The 23,504-nt window shown below is 40.9% G+C and overlaps 1 protein-coding gene across 1 annotated transcript; it reads left to right on the top strand.

The window, feature by feature from the left end:
• Nucleotides 1-1,439: 1,439 nt before the first annotated feature.
• Nucleotides 1,440-22,008, top strand: ptp4a2b (protein tyrosine phosphatase 4A2b). The gene is made up of 7 exons (XM_018666604.2): nucleotides 1,440-1,606; nucleotides 17,096-17,389; nucleotides 17,730-17,838; nucleotides 17,929-18,021; nucleotides 18,131-18,261; nucleotides 19,922-19,996; nucleotides 20,744-22,008. The coding sequence occupies exons 2-7, from the start codon at nucleotides 17,385-17,387 to the stop codon at nucleotides 20,853-20,855; spliced, it is 525 nt and encodes a 174-aa protein (XP_018522120.1). The 5' UTR covers nucleotides 1,440-1,606; nucleotides 17,096-17,384; the 3' UTR covers nucleotides 20,856-22,008.
• Nucleotides 22,009-23,504: the final 1,496 nt, after the last annotated feature.

Here is a 23,504-nt window from a genome sequence, read left to right as displayed (position 1 = left end):
GCTCCCATCTCTGTCTGCTGTATGTACTTGTGGATATTATGAAGAAAAAATCACTGGAACCACTGCTACAATCACTGCTACAAAACCTTTATCGTGGTAGGATTAATAATTGATCTTCATTTTCAAAGCAAAGATATCTGCGTGGCACATTTGGTGTAGAAATCTGCTGCAGGTAAAGAAATGGACACTAGAGGGAGATATATAATTACAGGAAAAACTGTTTGAGGCCTCTGATACATTTCCATAGATCACTGTCTGATCTGCCAGTAAGCTGCATTGATAGGCTTTTGCTTATCAGTTCTTATCACTTACATAATAAATGTGTGTTAGTGAGTCACTTGGAATGTCAATTCATTGCAGATAATATCACGTGAATAAGTGAAAACACAGGACAGACAATATAAATCTTTGTGTCAGTTTGTCTATGTGTTATGCCATCCTTAAAGAAGCAAGCTCACAGACTACTAATGGCAATTTACTTAGGTGGGAAACAGTAAAATGTGTGCCTAATTTGATTTAAATAGTTAAGTAACTGGATAAATAAATAAACTTTTAATTAACACTCTACAAGTACTGTACTGTGACCCACTCTGGTATAGGCTCTACATACCAGATTATACACCCAGTGGTTTATTATGCATGCCTTAATTGGTTTTTAGAGCTGTTTGATATTTGATTGGATGAAAACATCAAATAAAAAAATGTATGTACATATATGTATTTATTTATTTTAAAGCAACAGAGCGCAGGGATATAATTCTGCACTTATTTTCTGGAACTGTCGTCACCATGGTGAGCTGTCATCATGCACACGGATTCTTCTTACGTCGTACTGACGCCAGACCCTCCATGCTGCATTCGGGTGATCCCGATAAACTCGAACTTACCTCGTCAAACCTCTGGAGAATACGAGTTGACGTGCGTAGGCTACATGTGCTTTTGTAGACAGAATAACAGCTGCTGTTTATTCATGTTGTTATAATGAATAAATTGAGTGGAAATGAACCACACTGTGCTACAGCAGGGAAACAAACAAATGTTGCCAAGAATGTCACTTTATTTCTTAATTATTCCAGTTGTTGTGCTTCCCTCTGATTAAATTGGTGTCAAACGAATACAAAATATCCTATAACTCTTCTCCAATATACATGCATATTCCCCAAATGTTTAAACAACCCAAAGCACATTTTGATCAAGAAACGTGTAGAGAATATTTATTCATATCGTTGTTCTCTTAGAAATACATTGCTTGCGCCCTCTGGTCATACAAACCCACATCTCGCTGTGTATGCTTTGTCACAATTCTAAATTAAAAAGTTCACTTCAACATCTTTTTACAAATGAAAATTTCCCAGTTTAACATCCCCCGTTTCCAACTGTGTTTACTTGCCAACAACTTGAGCCGCCTTGAAAGTCACATTTCCGACAGTTCCTGAAGGTGTCGACAAACTGAGGAGGCTCCTCCTCAACAACAGTTCCCGACCTCCGACGAGAACTCACAGCTGCCACATTGAAGAGGAACAAAAAGGCGACCTGACAGCGGTTTTTGCACTCCCTCCGCTTTCTCCGGGGTAGTCACGGGATTTCAATGTTCAGCCTGCGCTTTGTAAGTACCCAATTACCCAACTAACTAAAGACAGACCTGTCGGAACTTGTCTCGGATATGATCGCACACGACAGCAGTACCACAGACCCACTGGAGCCCGCTTAAAAGTTGGGTTACATACTGTTGGATGTATGATGATAAAGTATAACACAAGGCATTTCAAGTAATTTAGATGAGTGGTTGTCTGAGTAGACGGACAAGTGTGTAGCCACGTTAACGTTAGCTCGCCAAGCAAAGCTTGGATGGCCACAGTGTTGGCTACGTAACACTGTTCAAAATAGTGTTTATGTTTATTAATATTAATCCTGTTTGTTTTGCCAATTCCTGTCACCCACCGTCAGGTTCGTGGACTCCAATTTAACGTTTGTTGACGTCTGGACTGCTTACTATTAAATGTTGCTGGAAAATGCAAAGTACGGAGCAGAGCTAGCCAGCAGCTAATGTAGCTACGTTAGCATGCAATCATGGCTAAGGCTATTTCCTAGAGGCAGAAGAAGCATTAGGAAAATGTCTAACACTGCGACCATTAAGTTATATCAGGCATGCTCTTATTGGCTTTTATTGTTATTTCGAAACACAGCACGTTAGGTGTCGAAAACCCCCATGTTATTGTCCAAACTGAACGTCGACCGCAATTTCATAAACTGAGAGCTAACGCTACCCTTAGCTGTACAATGAGCTCTGGGTATAGCAGTAAAGGTGGCTTTTCTCTTGGACCACATCTAGCTTAACGTTAACGAATACTTTGGTTAACGTTTTAACAGCTGTCTTGGCTAAGGTTCACAACAGTGGCATCATTGGGGTGTTTAAAATATAACTAGTGTTTGTGATTTCCAGTGTTTTCAGCTTATTTTGATGTAAAGCGGTGTGGTCTTGACAGACGTCGGTAGCTGGGAAAAGCTTGGCTAAAGGTAGATGGCGACTGAGCAAACTGCCTTCCGCCCTTTGTGACAAATCTTGACCCACAGCGTGTTTGACCCACTTATTTCAAGCCGTATGCCGGGCTAACATTTTAACAACAAAACAAAGTGGTCGACAACCCGACATTTCCTGTGTGTTGACTGGTTTTGCTGTCTTAGATGCCCCGTTTTAGTATTGCCAAACTGCTGCCTCTATTGTTAACTAGCCGGGTTGACTCAGTAAATTCGATATGCTTCCATGTGGAAATGTAGCTAACACTGGAGTTAGGTGGGTCTATAATTTAGCCTCGTCTGGTTTCCTAAAACAGAAAGCACCCAGCCATTTAGCCATGTGGGCTGAAGTGAAATGAGGAAATGCACTTGGGGAGGAAGTTGACTAGAGCAGCTGTGACACTAAAGGCCGCAGCACATTCCCATGCCTCTCAGTTTTCAATTTATGACCTTCCAATGGTTTCAGTCTCCTCTCTGGTAGTAAATTCTGGTGGGTAGCTAATACAAAAGGATACCGTTGAACACTCTACCAACATGGGTTGAATGAGTCAATGATTAACTGGTGTAACAGGTAAGCTAATTATACATTCCTGCTTATGAGTCACTACAAGGTGACCTAATTTGCTTGCAGAGAGTATTGAAGATGAGATGCATTAATGGGATCAGTTATCAAAACAAACTGAGGCCATGACAATGTAAAGTAAAAGTGACACAAGAAATTGTTGTGGTAACTCATATATTTTATGCAAATCATCATCATTCCACCGCTTTGGGCAATGCAAATGACAACAACGCATACTTGCTTCATGTAAGCCTAGGATTTCACAATGCTTACAGAAGACTGCACTGAGTGTTTATGCTCTATTCACATTTTATTGTGGAAGTAGGTCACTGGTACTGGTGACCTGCTTTATATTATAGCTAATTGACACATGATGCACAGTCCAATCTAGAAATAGCTTAGCACCACTCAGTCCACTTTGAGCAGAGCCCGCAGCGAAATGCAGGCCTATACTGTGGGAGGCACTCATTCATGAGATACCACACCTCAAGTCAAACTCCTATTACTTGTGGGCCCAGTTTCTATGACTAGTGTGCATTTTTGTACATTTTTGTAAAATACAAACTGCAAGGCTATTCCACAATTTATGTCTGCAATAAAACTAAAAAAGCATGAACACACATTGCTTGGTAATATTTTTGTTTGAAGAAAATAATAAGTAATATGTGTCCGATTTTAATTTTGGCTTTGTATGCTGTGTGTTTTCCCCAAGCAGTAAAGAACCTTCTTAAAGATCTGGCTGATGGCATCTGCTACATCCAAATACACATTGTTTCACTCTGCTTATGAATACATTGCTCTTTGATAGCATTGAAGTGGGATAGTAGACATAAATATAGCTGGGCGCCTACATGATATTTTTACACCAACACAAGGGTAGTTCCTCTGTCTGCAGCCAGCATAAAAAAGGCAGTGTGACAAGAAAGGAAGTTCTCAGCCTTGGTTACCGTAACTGTGAAAGGTGAGCCCAGTGTACAGTAACATGACGCCAGTTTACCAAGGAGGGTTACTGGGGGAGAGGAACACCTATGTTGTAGCCTGCTGGCATCCAGCCCATCTAGCCACAGGGTGGCTGTGAGTGTTGAAAGGTAAGGTTGAAGAGGTCTGTTCCACAGTGAGTGGCTTAACAGATTTGGCCAATTTAAAATCCAGTTATGCCCCTGGGTGTCTGGCTATGGTGAGAATGGAACACAAGTTTTGGTTTTACTATGTGTGAGCTTGATAAGATCCCTGGCTCCAAAGCATTTTTTTTGTTTTGAAAAGTGGAAAGCTAGAGTTAGATGCCCACACTTTTTTCTTCTCATTTCAAGCCATTAAGTGAAAACCCATATATAATTATGCATTAGTCGCCATGGCCACCTTTTGTGTTTCTTGTGCTGTGTGTTGGTTAATGAATCATGTGCTGGTCGGCACGGTGTTCGTTTACTGTTGTTGCCACAGCGCTGGGATAAAGCAAAGGCACAAGCTCTGTGGCACTGGCAGTGTCTGACAGATTGACGCCTCTTCTGGATGCTGCTGCAAGGCTGCCTACTGAAACTATAGCAACAGGTAGGAATAGGATCTTCCTTTGTTATTAGTGTTTCAGCTATCATGTCCAGCTACAGCTGCCAGAGTGGCAGTTAGCAGGGGAAAACACAGTACTTTGCCAAAACATGTTATAGTGGAGGGTGTTGTTATTGTTATTAGAGCTGTTGTTTGTTGGTGTGTGTAGCTGCTCACCTTTGCTGATCCAGAAAGTTTTGAAGCAACTACATTCTAGAAAATGCTGGGTAAATGCACATAAACAAGCTTGCTGTGTTGTTCTACTGCCTATGCATTGTGTTGTTTCTCAGTAGAGCTTGACTTTTTCTTAATTTCCTCAAACTAGTGTGTTCACTGTGGCCATAATCTTAAAAAGATTGATTTGCTTGCAGGAGCTAATCTAAGACCACAGGGTATATTTTATGCTTCTGGTAAGGGAGTTGGATTTCATAAGTTAAAAAGTTCCCAGATCAGTGTATACATGCAGCCATCCACTCTGAACCCTGACCCTCTTCAATGCTACACCTCCTACTGCTCCTTCCCTTAAGCTCTGTGAATGTTTAAAGAGAGCACCATTGCTCTTCTCTGATCTCTTCACAAGAAACACCAAAAATTCCCTACAGGGGCACTTGTTGCTACCGCTGAGAGAATTGTTGATATGGCAACAGGCATCCCCTGATGCTGCTGTCAGAGGGCCATGCTAGTTTCCAAATGTCAGAAGAATTGATGTCGCAGTGGGACTCTGCACCTCTCGGCAAAAATGTGAGCAAGCATTCTCCTGTCTGTTGAGGAGCGTCAGCCTCTTGTATTGAAACTTTCAGTTTCCTTCTCAGGGAAATTTACATATTTTCTCTGGTTGTTTTCTGTGTTGGTGAACATGTTCTAAATTGACTTGAGTATATATTTGTGGCATTTGAGGAATTAGTTTAAGTCACAGTCCAGACACACCTTCATTTGCCTTTTGTCTATATAGAACTAGTTTGGCCTCAGAGGAAGTGGCTGTCAGTTGTTTAACAGAATGGCAGTAATTGTGAGCTGGAATGTGGAAGGAACACCTTGTATTGTGATTGACTAATCAGCCCTATAGCTGTACAGATCCTTGCTCTACCTGCTAATTTGTTGTTAAAACTCAGTTTTAGTCCTGCATTATTGATGTGTTGGCTGACAGGAAGAGGTGTGGCTCACTGCTATGATGTATGTGTCTGTACGCGTCTGTCCTGACTGGGAGACGTCGTCCTGAAGGCGATTTGAGGATTTTGACATGAGATTATGACTTATCGAAGGAGCTCAGACATGGCTGAATATAGTTCCTCGACCCATATTCCAAATCAAAGTGGAAAACTTTACTGTCCTGCAGTCCTGAGGAGATGCAGTGGTATTGGAAGAATGCTCAATAGTCTTGATGCACATTATACAGACAGATATGTTGATTGCATATTAAAACACAGCACTTGTAGGCTGGTGAAAAGTTACACCTAAGGAGCAGCATCTTCCGCCCGTTGCCTTAAACTGTGAATTTATTGAGATGTCACATCCGTGGTTGTTCTGAATGGATGAGTTTCAGTAGTCATTTAGTGATCCATTGAAAGATTAGGAAACTGTTCAAATGACTTGGTTTGAAACAAGTTAATGTTTCAGTCAATTAGGGTCTAACTAGGGATGTCCCAATCAAGTTTCTTTTTTTAATATGTAATCCCCAATGTAAACAAGTTGTTTCCTACTACTTCAACTCTATAGCTGCATTTAACTACCTTCATATTACAGTGCAAACTCGTCCTTTTCTGTGTCTTTGAGTTGTTGGCAAATTATTATTAGTGACCAGCAATTTCCAGGCGGAAATTACTCCCGAACATGTAGTCTGCAGTTTTGAGACAAGACTACAACAACCTGTCCAGTTTTCCAGAGACTGCATTGGCTTAAAAAAATCTGTAAACCAAATATAAAATATATTGAGACTCTTGCATTTTCTGTCTTGAACAAAATTACAGTTGATTTAGTTAGTGTTTGATTTGTTTGTTTATCCCTTGTTGAAGCATGTTTTTGGCGAGAGCACTTGTTTGTTGATAGTCTATTTAACCTCCTTTCACTCCAATTGTCAGCAGATAATCAGCTTTCGTTTGCGTTCTCACTCTCAATCCTCATTCAAATTATAGTCAAATATCAGTGTTAGGTCTAGCTTTGTTTCCCTTTCAAATGTAATTTTTCAGGTGCTGGTGTTTAATTTTGTGTAAAGTGTGATTAAAAGTGCAATTAGGCCACAGTGAGGAGAGAATAGGCCTTTGTTTGGTTATGTTTTTCCCTTTTCATTCCCATTTCTAAGGTACTGAGCCCTGGTCTCTTTCAGTCCTTTCCAGAGACGGATCAGTCCTTTCCCTCCCCCCTCGCCCTCCCCCTAAGCGCTATCAGAGGCCTTTGATCGTCACACTGTTTATCTGTGCTCACTCAGAGGCTGCAAAGCAGTGTGATAAGTGGGCTTCGCCATGTGCGAGTGCGTGTGTAGGGGGTGTTTGTTCATGGAAATAAAGGGGGAGGGGGGTACATATTCTCTCACCTCCCTTCTCCAGCCAGGTTTACACGGACATAAGAGGCCAGAACAACAAGTACTCCACAGGAAGATTAGCTTCTGTCCTCTGGGAGCAGAGAGAGGTAACCTGTTGTGCTGAATAGGGGATAGAATGAGGATATTATCATTTATCAGGATGTCAACAACACTGAGCTGGGCAATTCTAAACAATGCTGACAGTTGCCTTGATATATATATGTATATATATGTGTATATATATATATATATACATATATATATATATATATATGGACCATTTTGAACTTTTAATATTTTCAGCTATATAATTGGTGTTTTCTTCAATTTGCACAGTAACTTGATACTACAAATAGTTTAATGACTAAAAAATAGGCATGGCACAGCAATACAAGAAGCACTAAAAGCTGATAACACAACAAATATAATGTGCACTGTTAAGGTTGACACTTAGAACATCACGCACTGCACTACCATTGACGAGCAATACATCAAATGTTAAGCGGATCTAATCAAGAAGATGCAAAAATGAGCTGACAGTACAGTAGCAGTAACATCCTCTGTCTTGTAGACATGGTTTTGCTGTCTCAGTTCTGACAAACCACAGAAGTGTCACATGCAGATGGCAAGGTTTGGGACTTGAGAAGAAGTGTTGCAGAAATGTTTGTGGGCCTTTGAACCTTAATAACAGTTTAAAATTGATCTGAAAGAAACAGAATTGACTGACCTAACAGACATGTTTAAGTTATTAAGTTGCTTTTAATATACATATCTTCTCTGTTTTGCAGTTGTGTGACTTGTGTTATTGGCTGGTAGCTCAGCTGTTAGACAGCAGGATATCTCAAAAATCTTTAATCTGATTTTGGCGGAGAGAAGCAGGATTGTAATTTTTAGCCAGCAGTTGCTTTTACTGTCAAATTTTACCAAATGAAGCTAATTAATTGTTAGTTCCCAAAAAGAAAGTTATTCTGAGGTCTGGTTGGTGTGCTCTCTGCAAGGCGGTGTCTGTTCTACAGTATCTATACTTGACCAAATGGTTTCCAGAGAAACAAACACCATCCTCTACTCTTCTTGCTACTTTGAATGAAAGCTAGTGGAGTCACGAGTCTTTTTTGGCAAAAACTCTAGCAGTTAAACTGTTAGTAACTTGAAGCAAATTAATATTTTGAGCTCATCACTTTAAAGGCTCTTAATCAGTCAGGTTATCCTCACCAGGGCATCATGTGTCAGCTGTTCATGCTCTTTCAACCTGTATTTTACCCAGTTGGCTTCTAAAATATTTGCTATTTTAAACTTAAATTAGCTTTCTGTTTTCTTTGGGGTTTATCCCAGAGCAGCAAACTCAAATTGGAAATGGAGCACTGATCATTTTTGCCCTACAACAGCATTCTTCTTCAAAGACTCACTCACACCTCAGTACAGCATTCCTGTCATGTCAGTGGGCACTCTAGCACTAAGCCATTTGTCAGTACAATTACCTTTGATGTTTCTATCCTTTACTGCATGCCAACTTTATAGACTTCCACTGTTGTTTTGAACAGATTAAAAGCCTATGAGCGGGGTTAGGTGAGACATTATGGTGCATCTAGAAACCCTTCAAAGAAGTCTGCTGTGGCTGGAGGAGTTCAACTTGTAGACAGCTCTGAGGATTTTTGTGCATCTGTTGGGTTGGACTGTTGCATTTATAGAGAGGGTCATTCTGTACCCCCCAGCATATTTCTAGACTTGATCAAACACAGTCCACCCACACACAGGCTATAACAGGAGGAATGTTTTTTTCTTTACAAGCAAGTGCAAAGGCAAGTCTTTATAAAGTTTTTTATATATATATATATACTCCATTTCAGTTTACATTTTGTCAGCAAGGCAAGATCGCTGTGTTATTAACTGTGAGTCTGTCACCAAAAGCCTTTGGCTTACTGAGTTTGAAAGATATTTCCCAAGCACACTGTTAAATGTTTGTGGCTCTATCACCACATTTGAATTTTGGACTGTGAGTACTCATCTCTCTTCCACCACAGAGATGTCTTGTCCTGTGGTTTTTCTTTTGAGTCCATTTCAAAGTACCACTGCCCACAGTGGGGAGCCTGTATATCTTAAGGGTCTGCACTAATAGCTCTGTGAAAAACACGGGTTTATTATATTTCAGACCGAGACAGCCACAAGCCTGAGTCAGACTGTCTGTACATGGTTCTACCTTGTCACAGGTAAACACAGACATGACCAGTAGTGACTCATGTCCCAATTATAAGGCTCTGATTTGGTGACCCAATCCAAAAGACTGGTAGTCTATTATTTTTGCTCATATTCTCTGATTCTTTTTTGCTTGCACAAACATACTACAACTGCCTCCCCATATAAATTCACAGAATTTCCACATTCATCATACGTGATATTTAGACCTGGACAGAAATGACTGACATTGGCTTTGAAATATATGAATTGACCTGGTAAAATATAAAACAAAAATGCCTTACTGTAACTTCTCACTAAAGATTTTCCTTAATGTTTAATGTAGTATTTTATGTAATCATTTTGAAGAGATAGAGGACACTTTCTAAATGATGTGTTGAAAGTCATCCTTTTATTTTTAATGTCAAGATGTGTACATTTTCTAAAATCATTCTTTAAGCATTACATTTTTTTTCTTTGTCACCTTTTAAAATCTTATGTCACAAAAGTTTACAAAAATGAAAAATACAGGGAAATAGCCCTGCAACTGACAATGATTTCCATTACAGTTAATCTGGCAATGATTGTTTAGTCTATAAATGCCATTTACAGTTCCTCCAGCCCTGTGGTGATGCCTCCAGTTTGCTAGTTCAATCAACAGTCTAAAATCTAAAGAGATTACATTTACGAGAGAAAAGCTGCAAATTCTCACACATGAGAAGCTTGAACCAGAGAATGTCTGGCATTTTTGCTTGAAAATGGCTGCAATGATTATTGTTACGGCTCTGTAACGTAGTCCAGTCATAGCTAAAATAGCATATAGAAGTTCCACAGAATGGGGTCTAAATTTTAAAACCATATAAATTCAAAGTCAGACACTATCGAACCTTGAAGAACATTTGGCTGTGAAGCCAGCCAAGACCTTTATTAGAAAACGACTGTTTAATGTAAATCTTATTTTCTGCTTTAAGAGTAGAGAAAAAAGAGCACTGTGTTGCAACCTCCAGCTGTTTGTCACTGGACAGACAGTAGCCTGTAGAGGTTTGGTCATTGTGTTGGTAGTAGTGGCAGCACTCCCCACACAGCTATAATTAAGCTTTGCTGCACCATTTCTCTTCCCCCACCTGCGCTGCAGGTGAAGTGAAGATGCTCTTCTCAGAAAAGTTTTGAATAAATGTGTACCAGTTCTTCTATTCTCAGAAACCCATGGGCGGGCACGTTATCAGAATTCAGTCAACAAAGCATGAGGTCACACAGAATCTATTGACCTGAAGTATCACTTTCTGCCTGAGGCTCCTGTTTGCAAATCCCAGGAGAGTGCAGCTCATGGGAGGCACAGCAACAGTTTGGGATCGCTGCTGGAGTTCAGTTTTGCATATAAGCCTTCTCTTCATCTCTCAATGCTGTCTTGTCCAGGCATGCTTAGGGATTTTGGTGTCTTGCTTGTTATACTAGATAAACTGCTGTGGCTCAGAATAAGGATTTGAAGCTTAACTTGTGTAGTATATTGTTGTTGTTGTTGTTGTTGGGGTGTGTGTGTGTGTTTTCCTGTTTTTTTCTTCACATCTCACCAGCTCACTGGTCTGTGTGTTTGTCTTTGTGTGTTTTCAAGTATGACTGATGGCGAGTGAGAGCTGTGCACAGTACTTCCTTTATGTGTGTACTGTTTGCTGAATGCTGTGGTGACCTGTCACCATACCCTGCATTGACAGGCCCCTTCAGTCTTGGACTGTGTCCCGGGAATCTGCAGCACACTTTTGTCTTTATTGAGCATGAAGTTCATTTTCTTATCTTGTGGCTTTGAATGTTCCATTAAGAGCATTTGCAGGCTTTTGAGATGCAAATACTTGAGTTAAAATGAAAATTTGTCGGGGTGATACTTCCAGAGGTTTGCTTTCATAAATGACCTGTGGATTGATGGTGCAACAGGCATTCATAGTAACAGAGTATTCCAAGAACGTCACGCTGGTGAACACTGAAAACTTAAGACACTTTTCATTGTAATGCTGTTACTTGGGGCCTACTGACATGCAAACATAGATGAAAACCAGTGTGTGCTGGGTGTGTGACATTTCACAGCGCAGCTGCACCTTCCACTAGGCTAATTTCTTGTTTATCATAACTGCAAGCTTGAACCTGTTATATTTTGTTCTGTGGTCTTAACACATGAATACAGACTGACAGTAAAGTCATTTCAGTGATCATTGTGATCATGGTTATCCTAACAGTTTGATGCTGTATCAATACTCTATTGTGGATAAGTGTAGTGTGACACTTTAAACCAATAATTAATTACCACAACACAACAACAGTTGTCCTTCATATTTGAGAATTGACACCAGTGGACCTTGCTGTACGTCATCCCATGCCACCATTTTGGAGTGGAGCACAGAGAATGTGTCTGGCCAACAGCCAAGTTTGGCACTGAATTTCATGCTTAACTAAATGTATTTAGGTTTGCACAAATGCTTTCAGTTCCACAATAACATCCCCACTTGACTCATGTGTGAAAAACACCCAAAACTTAGGTATCAACAGGGCTTTTCAATCATAAAGTTGGCCCTTGCTCAGCTTTTCTCTGTCACCAACCAGCTTTTTCTCCTCGCATCTTAGCACTTGTTTGAATTGAATAAGTAGAGGTTTCATCTCTTGTTGCTGTGAGAGTTATGTTGATAGCTCCAATTTGAGGTGAGGCGTCATCGACCCACCCAGCCAATCAACAGCACAGACGTCACTACACAGAACCAGCTGGACCGTTGGGCCGGTGTGATCCCCTGTTTTATGTCCGATGTAGTCACTGCCAAGCTCTATGCTTGACTTCTGTTTTGCTTGTCTTTTACTTTTTTGCCCTCCCTTTCTCTTGTTTAACTTTGCTTGATCCTGTGTTATCTCCGCTTGAAGATTTTTCTTCACATCTTCCTGGCTCTCTTCATGTTAATACGCTTTTGTCCCTAACCTCCTTGACATTTCTAAGCATATCAGTTATCTCTTATTTGGCGCTCACAGAGGCCACAGGAATGAAGACATGCTTCTGTGACACTTGGCCCCATTTTTGTTCCCACTGATTTATGGTTTCTCTAAGCCTGAATGCGACTGTCAGTGTTTCCCCTTAACCCGCCTTGGTGAGTTTGAGATCAGGCAACTAATAGGAAAATACTTCTCAGACACCTTGTATTTATGTGTGTGTGATTTTGTGTATGAAAGCATGTAGCCTGAGTAAATAGTCTGAATGAGTCACTAAAAGGAGAAGTGTGTGCAGTGGGTGTAGCAAGCAGGTGGTATTTGGGGCAGCCGTATCAGGGCCTTTATCTTTCTTGTGCGTCCATGCTACTCTCACTCCAAGGAGAACAGGGGGCTTCCTCCCTGCTGCTCTCCCTCCTCCTCCTGCTGTCCATCCTGCCACGGATGACAGGCGCTCCCCCTGCTCCTTGACTCGGCTCCCACACAGCAAATTAGCCCTCCAGCTGCTTCAAGGCAGTCCAGTCTGGTCATGCCCAGTCTGGCTCCAGACAAAACATCAGCGAGACTCAGGCACAACCTCAGACCACCAGACAGGGCTGGATATAATACTAACATCTTTCACAAGGGGGGAAGACGGTGGACTAAGACATTCCACAATTTGTGTAAAGGTCTGACATTTTGCCACCATGCCCTTCCGGTCTGTATACACCATGTCCAGACATTTGAGCTCATTCACTTCTGCGTGTCTGTCTTTTTCTCTCTAATTTTAACCCCCCCCGGCTGCCACCACCACCACTGCCACCACCGCCACTGCCTTTGTGGCAAATGTATTGCTTCAGCCATCGCGTGGCTATTTACACTCGTGTATGTGCTGTATATTCTAGTGGGGGTGGGAGAATGATGGAGATACGGCACCTGACTGCTATCAGGTGTCCACACAGGCTGCCTGCAGTCTTAACTCTACAATTATGGAGTCCCATGGCAGTAAAATCCTTAACACAGTGAAAGGCTTTCAATTAGCACTCCTACTGTAGCAGTTCAGTCTCTCTCTGTGCACTTTAGCCATAATAACTTAACAGCTTCCACTGGCAGTGTTCCAGTCTTCTGTGTGATATCATGAGCTTTGTCAGTAGAAAATATGAAATAATCTGTTACTGAAAACCTGATATTAAACAGCTGCCTCATCTCATATTTAAATCACACTACAATTGAATACTTTCTTCACTATTAAACCTGACATGTCTCTGTACTATGTAGGACACATTGTTGAATCATCCTAAAACGATGAGTTAGCAGTTGCAGGATACCTATGCCCCGGTTCCCATTCTTTTGCGTCTTTATCACCTGTTTAGGTTTGTGTGTCCTTTACTGTTCTGAGATACCGTGGTCCTTATCAGCTGGTACTACTACTTTCTGTCTCTCACACGCACACTTCTCTTCTCTCTCTCTCTCTCTCTCTACTTCTGTTCTTTCTCTTTAGTCACTGTAGGAGACCTCTGGGAGAGGCCAGCTGATTTGGGAAGTTCTTCCTATCAACTCTCAGTTGGTCCTCACTTTCTCTCTCCCTCTCTCCCTTTCTCCCTCCTTCCACTTACAGCTCCACTCCAGCATTTAAGCACGTGATGAGGAGCAGGGCACCAAGGGAGCATACTCTGGGCCACTGCGTGGGCCTCTGCCTTTACTCTGACCTTTCTCCCAGTTTATTATATATACATAGACAGGCATACACAAAAGGCCGGATGTAACTCCAATATACTTTAACAGAAGTACATTAGTACAGTAAAGTGCAATAGTTTTCTTTTGACATTTGTATAGTTGAGGTGTATTTGCCAGAGCTGGGGACCTGATCCCACAACATATTGGCACCTGTCACTGTAACTCCACCACCTTCAACTACAGTGTGTTGGGTTGTGATGATAGGACGTTGTACACTGATTTTGGATTGGATGTTCACATTTTATACTTGCATTTGTCCCAATAATAGTGGCGGTGTAATGGAATCTCATTTGGTTAAAGTGTTGAGTTATACAAACAATGGAATTAGTTATTTAAGAAATTTGAGGCGTTGGGAAATTTGCTTTGTGCCAGGATAATCAGTACAGTGACAGAAAAAAAAGATTAGTCTTAATAACAGTTTTGATAAACGCTAATTATATTAAGTCATTAAGTATTTTGAAAGGAAAAAATGACAAAAGTTGTGCAGTTCCATCCTCTCAGTTGTGATTGTTTAATACGTTTCTGAGTCTTCTATCATAGTAAACCAACTATCATTGAGATTTGTCATTTAAAAATATGGGTTTGGGCTTCAAAAATTATGAGAGACCACTATCTCTCACTAGTTTTTGGACATTTAATACAAGATATAATAGATATAACTGAGTTGCTGTATGATTTGGCTTACTTGTAATGTTCATAGTGTTGAAACAAAGCAATGCCATATCACCCATTCATGTTTTACTACACTAAAGGTTGTCAACTTTTTCTAAATCTACAGGTCTCAAGTCTTTTGTATACACTGCTTCTTGTTTCCTGTGTGGTGGTTTTGCTTCTACAAACACATTTTGGTGAACGTGTGTGTGTGTTTATTTTGTCCTTCCTGCATCTGTGTAGTGTGTGTAACTGCAGAACCAGTTTGCAAATTTGAGAGTGATTTGCATGTGTTCCCGGCAATGCTGTGATGGTAGGCTGGCAGGCTTGATGTTACCGCAGTTTGCTCACTTCTCTGTTGACAAGCGTACTCAGAACCAGTAGACTTAGCTTTCAGTTGTCAGTCGATTTTTGAGTTACATTACCTCAATCTACCTGTTTAGTTAAGTCCAGTGCCCACTGCGTGCAGTATAATTGTAGTGTCTCACAGCCGCTGCATGTACTTCCCACCTAACCCTAATATGCTCAGGTCATATATGCCAATGTTGCTTTTAAATGGAATATTCCTGTCTCCCATTTCGCCTCTCTGTAGCCCTGCAATTGGCCGCATTTAAAACGCAGACTGTATGAAGTCACTGTGCATCTGGGCAGCCCTTCACAATCCAGTTGCTTTTCATCTTCAAGCATAAGCTGTCATTGTGGTGTCCTTGGTGTGTCTGTTGGCTCTTTTGTTCCTCAGCGCTTCTTCCATGTTTCAGTCTGTCCTAAAGGTCTGCTCTCCTTTCCACCGTCTGGTTCCACAGGTGAGAAGCACATGTTGACTTCTTCGTCTTGCTCCTTTGTCCGTCCTTTTCATCTCTGCAGAATTTGAGGCTGATTGACACAAACCTTTTAAAGTCTGGTTACCCTTTGTCCAAGCTTCAGTTGCGTGCATGCAGCAATGCCACATTGTGTTCAGTACTGCTCAAAGGTGGTAATTAAAGGCGTCACGGAGGATCTCAGCCATCACACAAGGAAAAAAAATATCAAGGCTCTTTTAAGAATGCCCTTGTGGCTGTTGCCAAGTATAAAAGATGGAGGGGAGGAAAGAAATTTAGAGAGGAGAGTGGGCTGATGCATCTCTTTGACAGTGGCTCTGTAGTTGGCAGTTAACTGAGAGGATAAGTGACAGAGGGGGTAGTGAGTGGGAGCAAAAAAAAAAAAAGAGGTTTGGTGTGTTTTTAAAGAATGACCTTGGATTGTAAAAAATTAGATGTTTAGCTGGCTTTAAAAAAATATTTAAGCTGCTTCAGAAATGTTCCATTTGGAGGCGAGATAAAAAAATTAAAAAACTGGTGTAAACTGTCAGTTTCATTTACGTTAAAGTCAGTTAAATACAAATTAAATATCCTTAGCGAATTGTGACTGAGTGAAATAGGAATGGAGAGAGTACAGAGAGTCTTGTGTCAGTCTCAAGGAGGTGAAAAGAGGGAGCATGGGACTGAAATACTTTGGCTGTTTGAAGTGTTGCCCACCCCGTAATCCTCACCTTGTGACTACTGCCTGTGACACGGTGCTAAAGTCCAAGCCCTTTCTCTGCCGTTTCCCTCCCACTACCTTGTGTACGTTATCGGTGTAGTGACAGCCAGCTCTCGTCAGCCACTTTCCCTCTACTCCCCCCTTCCTCCTCCTCTCTCCTGTGTTGCTCTGAGATGGTTCCAGCCAGTCTGTGGCGGCTGGGTTTAGACTGTCAAGGACTTGGCGCAGTTTGACTGGCTGCTCCCTGGTTAGTTACAGACCAGACATTACCTGTTCTGTAAGACACCGCTGTGTGCTTGTGTGTGCTCTCCATACTCTGCATATCATTAGTTTCCATTTTGGTGACAGCTGGTGAATTGACAGAGTGATGTAATCCAAAGGTGTAGTTAGTTCACAGCAGACTAATAACTATGGCTGCAAGGTAGTAACTGTCAAGTTTCTGGGAATTGTTTTACATATTCAGAAGGCTGAAATTTCAGAAGTAGAGCGGTCTAACTAAACTTTTGACGACTACCAAGTGACCTGCTAACTACCTAATTGAAAGTTGCATCATGTAGAAGAAGGCTTCTTGATCTGTTGGGTTTTTCATGAACAGCAAAAAGACAAAGCTGATGTTATTTTTTCAAACATCAAAATCATTGGAGTTTGACTATACTATTGTTGCGTGATAATAAATGCACAGACACCAGCAAGCAGACGAGACAACAGCCAAGATGTCTTCTTTTTTGTTTTTATTTGTTTACTTTTAAACTACAATTTACCAGTTGTCATTTTAGCTGGTTATTATGTAATTAAAGTAATGGCTCTTCCAATTTGAAAGTACTTATTCACATCATAATTTTGATATAAAAAGCATAATCATTCAGCCCTAGGTGTGTGTGATGTCAATAAAATTATAAATGCTTAACTTCAGTCTGTTCTTTCTCCTCTCTCCACAGGGTTTCTGTGTTTACTTGAGCCGTACCTATATGGCGTGTGTGAGCGGAGAATTTTGCCAGGCACAGCACCTCACCTCTGTGGAGAAGTGAATCGGCCGCCCCCCGAGGGACTACGCTACCCAGAAACCCCCCTGACTGCCAGCACACTAGGAACTGCAGGCTCTTCCAAAGGCTCCCCCGGGATATTGCGTAGTCCTTGGCCTGACTGCCCTGCCCTGTCCCAACCAATACGAAAAATCTTTGCTTTCTACTTTCTCCTCGAACAGCCAATCACAAACAGCTCTCCTGAATGGGGTAAACTGATTGGATGACTCCTGGATAGTCTCTCCATCTTTTTTCTTTTTCTTTTTTTTTTTATTCTTTTACATTTTTTGGTTTTGTATTAATTCATTTTTTTTTTTTTACATCCCGGAGTACTGTGGACTAGTTTATCCTTTTTGTTACCCTTCTCTGTGTACATCATCCCATAGTTGAACACTTATTGTCCTCCTGACCCATCCTTCTCCACGTGTTGTCATTTTTAATTTATTCTACCCTTTCCTGAATACATAAATCTCCTAGCAGTCTTTGCTGACTTCTGAGCCAAAAGTCGCTTTTGTTTTGTAAGAATATTGTATTGTAATTGTTTTTTAAGCCGTCTCGCCAACATGAACCGCCCCGCTGCAGTCGAGATTGCCTACGAGTGCATGAGGTTCCTCATCACCCACAACCCCACCAATGCCACGCTTAACAAGTTCACCGAGGTATGCCCACATCTGTCTATGTTTATATCTGTGCGTCTGTCCATTTGTAAGTCCTCTGGCTAAAGTCCTTTCTCTGTTGATGTCTGCCAGGAACTGAAAAAGTTTGAGGTGAACACACTGGTGAGAGTTTGTGATGCCACCTATGATAAGGCCCCTGTAGAGAAGGAGGGGATACAGGTCTTGGTAAGAGTTGACACACAGGCACATTTGTGGCAGCCTCTATTACCCTAAGTTTACCCTGTCCAACTTATACACTCTCTCCATACTCTCTCCTCTTTTTCTTCTCCTCCAGGACTGGCCATTCGATGATGGTGCCCCTCCTCCAACCCAGATCGTGGACAACTGGCTCAAGCTGCTCAACACCAAGTTTCGAGAGGAGCCTGGCTGCTGCATCGCTGTGCATTGTGTGGCAGGGCTTGGCCGGTGAGTGGCTAGCTGTGTTTGCTTGTGTATGGATGTGACAATAACTCAGAAGGCAAAGCTGACTATTTAGTTTCTCTTCTTTGGATTGTTGGGCTACTGTTGCTAAAACCCCCTCTGCTACTTACCCTACCTACCGTTTCAAGTTGTAAAAGCAACATACGCTGTACTATGGCTCAAATAGGGATGTAAAATACATGATTGGACACGGCAAATGCAGTGGCAGATATCTTATGTTTAAATGCAGGTAGACCAGGGTCAGTTCATCTCCATGGCAACACAGTGATTCCAAAAAGATGTGGGCCACCTGTAATAGTTGGCACACACAAGAAAGCATTTATTAATTGAATGTTACAGGTGTCTGCGTAAGTCTTTCTTCTACTAATCTGCCAGTCTTCTAGCCCTCCTCTGAACTGTCCTTCTCTCTTTAACACTTGTTGCTTCTTCATCATTGGTCACACAGCTTAGGCTGGCTTGACTAAATGTGCTGCACTGTACCTGCATTTCCTGTTTTCTCTGTGTCTAATCTTAAATACACAACAGTGATTCATTGAATATCTTGAATGGTTGTCCTCTCTTCCTGCCCCTGTTATTGCTCTGTAAGCAGACAATCAGCTGCTTAAGTTGTCTGTCATTAGCAACAACAGTCTGCTACTGTTGCCTCCACCAACTCAACAAGGAAAAGGCAATTACATTTGCATGTGATCTGTCCTGTTGGTCATGAGGGTGCACAGGGGATGTGCAGATATGCACAGTCATATTCGCAGGCCAGTGTGACAGTGAATTTACAAACGAGTTATGCTGAATAAACAGTGCAAGTGTGAAAACAAAGACAGCAGAAGCACATGACGTGGGCGAGCTAGTGTGAAAACGTCTTTCCTGACCACAGACACACAATAAGCCAATCAGTTCTCAATGACCTCCAGCCTTTTGCATTGCTGTGGCATTCAGGAGGTTGTATAATTACCAGTATTGGTTAGACTGGCATTTTCTGAATTCATCTTCTCTTCTTCCTTGTCCTGTGTTTACTGCAGTCATCTGGTTTTTCCATAGCGTTATGGTCCGATCTGCTTTACACCAGCCAACATTCTCTTAAGGCCCTCAGTGTGGGAGGCTGCAGCTATTTGCCTTGTTGTTGTTGTTTGTCCATTCTTTAACAATATTCTCACCCCTCCCTTCACACTATTGCACAGTTTTCTTTTCTCCCCATTTTCTTTCTATCCTTTCTTGCTCACATTCTGTCCCCTCATGAATTTCATGTGAGAAAAGCCACTCAAGGAAATGCTCTGTCAGCACTGGGTTTGACCTGCCAAGTTGTCCACAAAGTTTTTATATTTATTTATTTTTTTCAGTCACTCTATCTCTTCTGGTGATAAAGGAGAAGGTTGTCTTACTGTAACTTATCAGAGTTATGAGTGTGAGGCTCCGGGTGTGAGCGCAGTGCCCCAGCAGGGCAACAGTGAACTTGTGCACCCCTGTTGATTTCCCAGGCCTGTTTCCCAGGTTTAAGTGCCCCCCTACCCCACCCTCCACTCACCCTCCTCCACCATAGTACTATGGAACCATGTGAACCTTGGCATTTAATCTTCTTTTCTCCTTCTCTCCTTCTTTGATTGTCTCACTGTCTCCTTGAACTGGTTTGCTGGATTTCTTCACCTCTCAGAGCTCCAGTCTTGGTGGCCTTAGCCCTCATTGAGTGTGGGATGAAGTATGAAGATGCTGTGCAGTTCATAAGGCAGTAAGTACCCTCCCAACTTTTCTGTGTGGGTTTAATGGAAATGTAGCCTTATGTCAGTAAAATGTGTAAATAGAAACAGGATGAGTATGGAAAAAGCATCTGTCCCTTATGATCATTAGCTAACTGTAGAGATAGTTTGAGGTACATAAATTACACCTTTTTGTTTCTCTGGTTTGTTGACATTTATCCGTCTTTAGTCTGCATAATACTGGGAACAGTTGACTGTAATTCTTATCTGATTCTTTAGAGCCTTTAGAGGTTTGGTACTAACACTAGAATAAAGCCGTACCCTGCTAGACATTTTGCAACATTGTGGGAAATTTGCTTGCCTGGTTTCTGCCTTGCAGAGACTCCAGGAAGTGGCTGTTCCCAAGAAACAGTCCAGCACATTAACCTCTGTAAAACAGCAAATTTCCATTTTTACATTACGTTTTTGTACTGAGTAAAGAAACAATAAAAATGTGATATTTAGTGAGCTTTAAAGGTACTGGCTTTTGTTACCTTTGGACAGAGCCATGCTAACTGTTCCCCACCATTGCCAATCTTTGTTTTAAGCTAAGCTAACTGACTGCTAACTGTAGCCTTATAATTAAAAGAATGATAGGAGTGGCATTGATTTTCTCTTCTAACCCTCTGCAAGTGAATATGACAGAGAGTATTTTAGTCACCACACCAATAACAGGAGTATGTTGAGTATAGTGTTTTCTTGTGAGCATTGTTTTAATCTTTTTCCTCTGCTGTTCATAGGAAGAGACGTGGAGCCTTCAACTCCAAACAGCTTCTTTACCTCGAGAAATACAGACCCAAAATGCGTCTGCGGTTCAAGGATACCAACGGCCACAACTGCTGTGTGCAGTAGGTTGTCTGTCAGTGCATCGTTCTTATGCCGCATATAGTGGGGAATCTTCCAATACGGAGAGATTTAAAAAAAAAAAAAATGAAGAGAGTGCTATCAGTAATTATTGTGATGATTTGTTAACACTGAGTCATGGTTAATTGATCCGAGAGCAAGCGAGTGATCGACTGAATGAATCCAGATCTGGGGATCCACCAGCTGAACCAATGAATGGAAGGTCAAAGCACACAGATAGGCCCGCCTCCCGGTTATACTGTACAACCACGGGCCAGATTTTTTTTCAACTTGAGTCCATCCTGTGTCCTTTTTTTTTTTTTTTTGTTTTCAGTTGTAATCATGGGATACCATTTTCCATTTTGTTTTTTTATTTTTACACAAACAGTGGTGATGAAAAGATGTAAAGTTAAATGATATTCTGATTTTTATTTCCACTAATTATTGATATTATGATTAGGCCAGAATAATGTACCTTTTAAAAAAACATTTTTAAACTTTGAACACATATTGTGATTGTCCATTTTGGTATTGGGTGTTTTCGTTTTGTTTTTCTTTTTTTTTTTGCACAAAAACTCAAAGGTTCACCTGAACATGCAGTAATGTTTTCCTTTTACCCTTCACTTGCTTAAAGTCACTTTCAGTTTAGGAGTTCACTGAGTTTGAATATGTCTGCAATATTTATTCACAAGATATGCTATGTGTGGCAGTTATGAGTTTGGCAGGGGCAAGGACACTTTGTTATCCAATAGTTTTTTGGGGTTTTTTTTGCCTTCGAGAGCCATGTTGTTGTTTTTTTTTTTTTAAATCTTGTTGGAGTGCAATAATCAGTCCACCTCAGATAAGCCCACCAAACCCTGCTGAACATCCCACACACATACACACACATTTCAGACACTCATCTAAGCAGTTAAACAGGAAAAACAAAACTTAACTCCTACAACAGGTACTTCTCCTGCTTTTATTCATTCTCCCTAATGGAGCTACAATAGGATTTCCCTAAGTATGCATATTTAAACTCATACACACAGAGCCTAAGATCCAATCTGCAAGACAAGGTGGAGAAGAATGAAATGGTCAGTTTTTTATCATTGTACCCATTTTGAAAACATCCCCAATTCGTATTGGTTCTTACAAGACAAATAAATTGAAATAAAAAGCATGCATGTCTTTTTCTTCTGCCTTGTTTGCACACATTTTAGTTTTATTGCTTTGAAAGTTTGAATGTTATTAGGTTATTAGGTTATTTTGTAGTTTATTTTTTCAAAGAGGGGATGGTTTTGATGAGTGTGAATGTTTGTCCCTTATGTACACAAGTAGTTGGAATTGAGGACAGCAAAAATATATGTATACATACACACACACACACACACACACACACACACACACATATATATATATATATATGTGTGTGTGTATATATATGTGTATATATATATATATATATATATGTGTGTGTATATGTGTATATATATATATATATTAGCCTTGTTTGTCTGTACTAGCAGGTGCTTTGTCATATTTGAGTAGAAATGTTTTGTTGGTCTTCCTATTCACGCCTTTAGTCAGTATTATATTCCTAGAAATTTAAAAGTCATAACAAAATGTCATTTTCATTAAGTTTTTTGAAACTGAGCTACAATGCCTTACACCTAACAGATGGTGATAAATGTGCTCAGTGTTTCCCAGACACCGTGTGCTCATTAGACATGTCAGTCAAAGACTGCCCTACATGTCCTGTCCCCAGTGGAGGGTGAGTCAGCACCACGTGGAATGCACAGGACACCGTGGTTCTGAGAAATGACTCACACCCTCAGCTGGTGATCACGACTCCAGCTGCTACCTGAACCAAGTGAAAGCGCCCCCTCTGCTGTTCAAATCCTGTCATTGCGGAGGCAGGTCAGAAGATGCTGGACAGTGGATACTAAGATGCACCAATAAGGTAACATTAACAGCGCAGTTATGTAGAAATTGTTATCAGGGACAATAGGTCATTGGAAGGTGCAACAAAATGTCTCTGCAGCCAAAAGCATCTGTGTTTGAGATTTAAATATCTGAAAGAAAAAAAAAGAAGTATCCACCCATTTAGAGAATTTAATTGAAAAAAAAAATTTGGAATTTAATAAATTAACGTGATAATGACGTTTGGCTTTTTTGACTGAATAAGCCCTGACACTGAAACAGTATGTCAGTTCCTGTCACTGCCTATAACAATGCAGCAGAACCACAAACAAATGCTGCGCAGCCTGCTTTGAATATGAATGTCATCTACTTTGAAATCTATGACAATTGAAGCCTCTGATTTAAATTCAACTTTTTCTTCAGTGTTCCAGTTGAAAAGTTTCCTTGTAGTGTGACAGGCAAAGTTACAGCATAACAGCATAAGAAGGTGCTGAACAAGGGAACAGGAAGCAGACTTTCTCCCAGTTACCCTTAGAGAAGCCTTAAAGTGATCAAGTTAATGTCTTTTGGGTAATAATTGTGGTGCCTTGAGTTATTGGAGAAGCAAATTACATTGCTTTTCAGGTTATGTTACACAATGGGAGTAAACTACCTGCTGGTTTCAATAGATGGGAATATGTCTTTATGTACAAGGGGAGATGTATTTGCTGAAATACAGTGTATGAACAACAGATACACTTTATAGAACATCGCAGA

This window comes from Lates calcarifer, linkage group LG3 (genome assembly GCF_001640805.2).
Source record: "Lates calcarifer isolate ASB-BC8 linkage group LG3, TLL_Latcal_v3, whole genome shotgun sequence".
Classification (NCBI taxonomy): domain Eukaryota; kingdom Metazoa; phylum Chordata; class Actinopteri; family Centropomidae; genus Lates; species Lates calcarifer.
Note: the sequence above shows the minus strand (reverse complement) of the source record. Positions and strands in the feature narration are given on the sequence as shown.

Excerpts from the sequence above, each read along its gene's own strand:
- ptp4a2b (XM_018666604.2), top strand. Across the intron at positions 17,839-17,928 it reads CGCTTAACAAGTTCACCGAG|GAACTGAAAAAGTTTGAGGT; the intron begins GTATGCCCACAT and ends GATGTCTGCCAG. Across the intron at positions 19,997-20,743 it reads GCTGTGCAGTTCATAAGGCA|GAAGAGACGTGGAGCCTTCA; the intron begins GTAAGTACCCTC and ends TGCTGTTCATAG.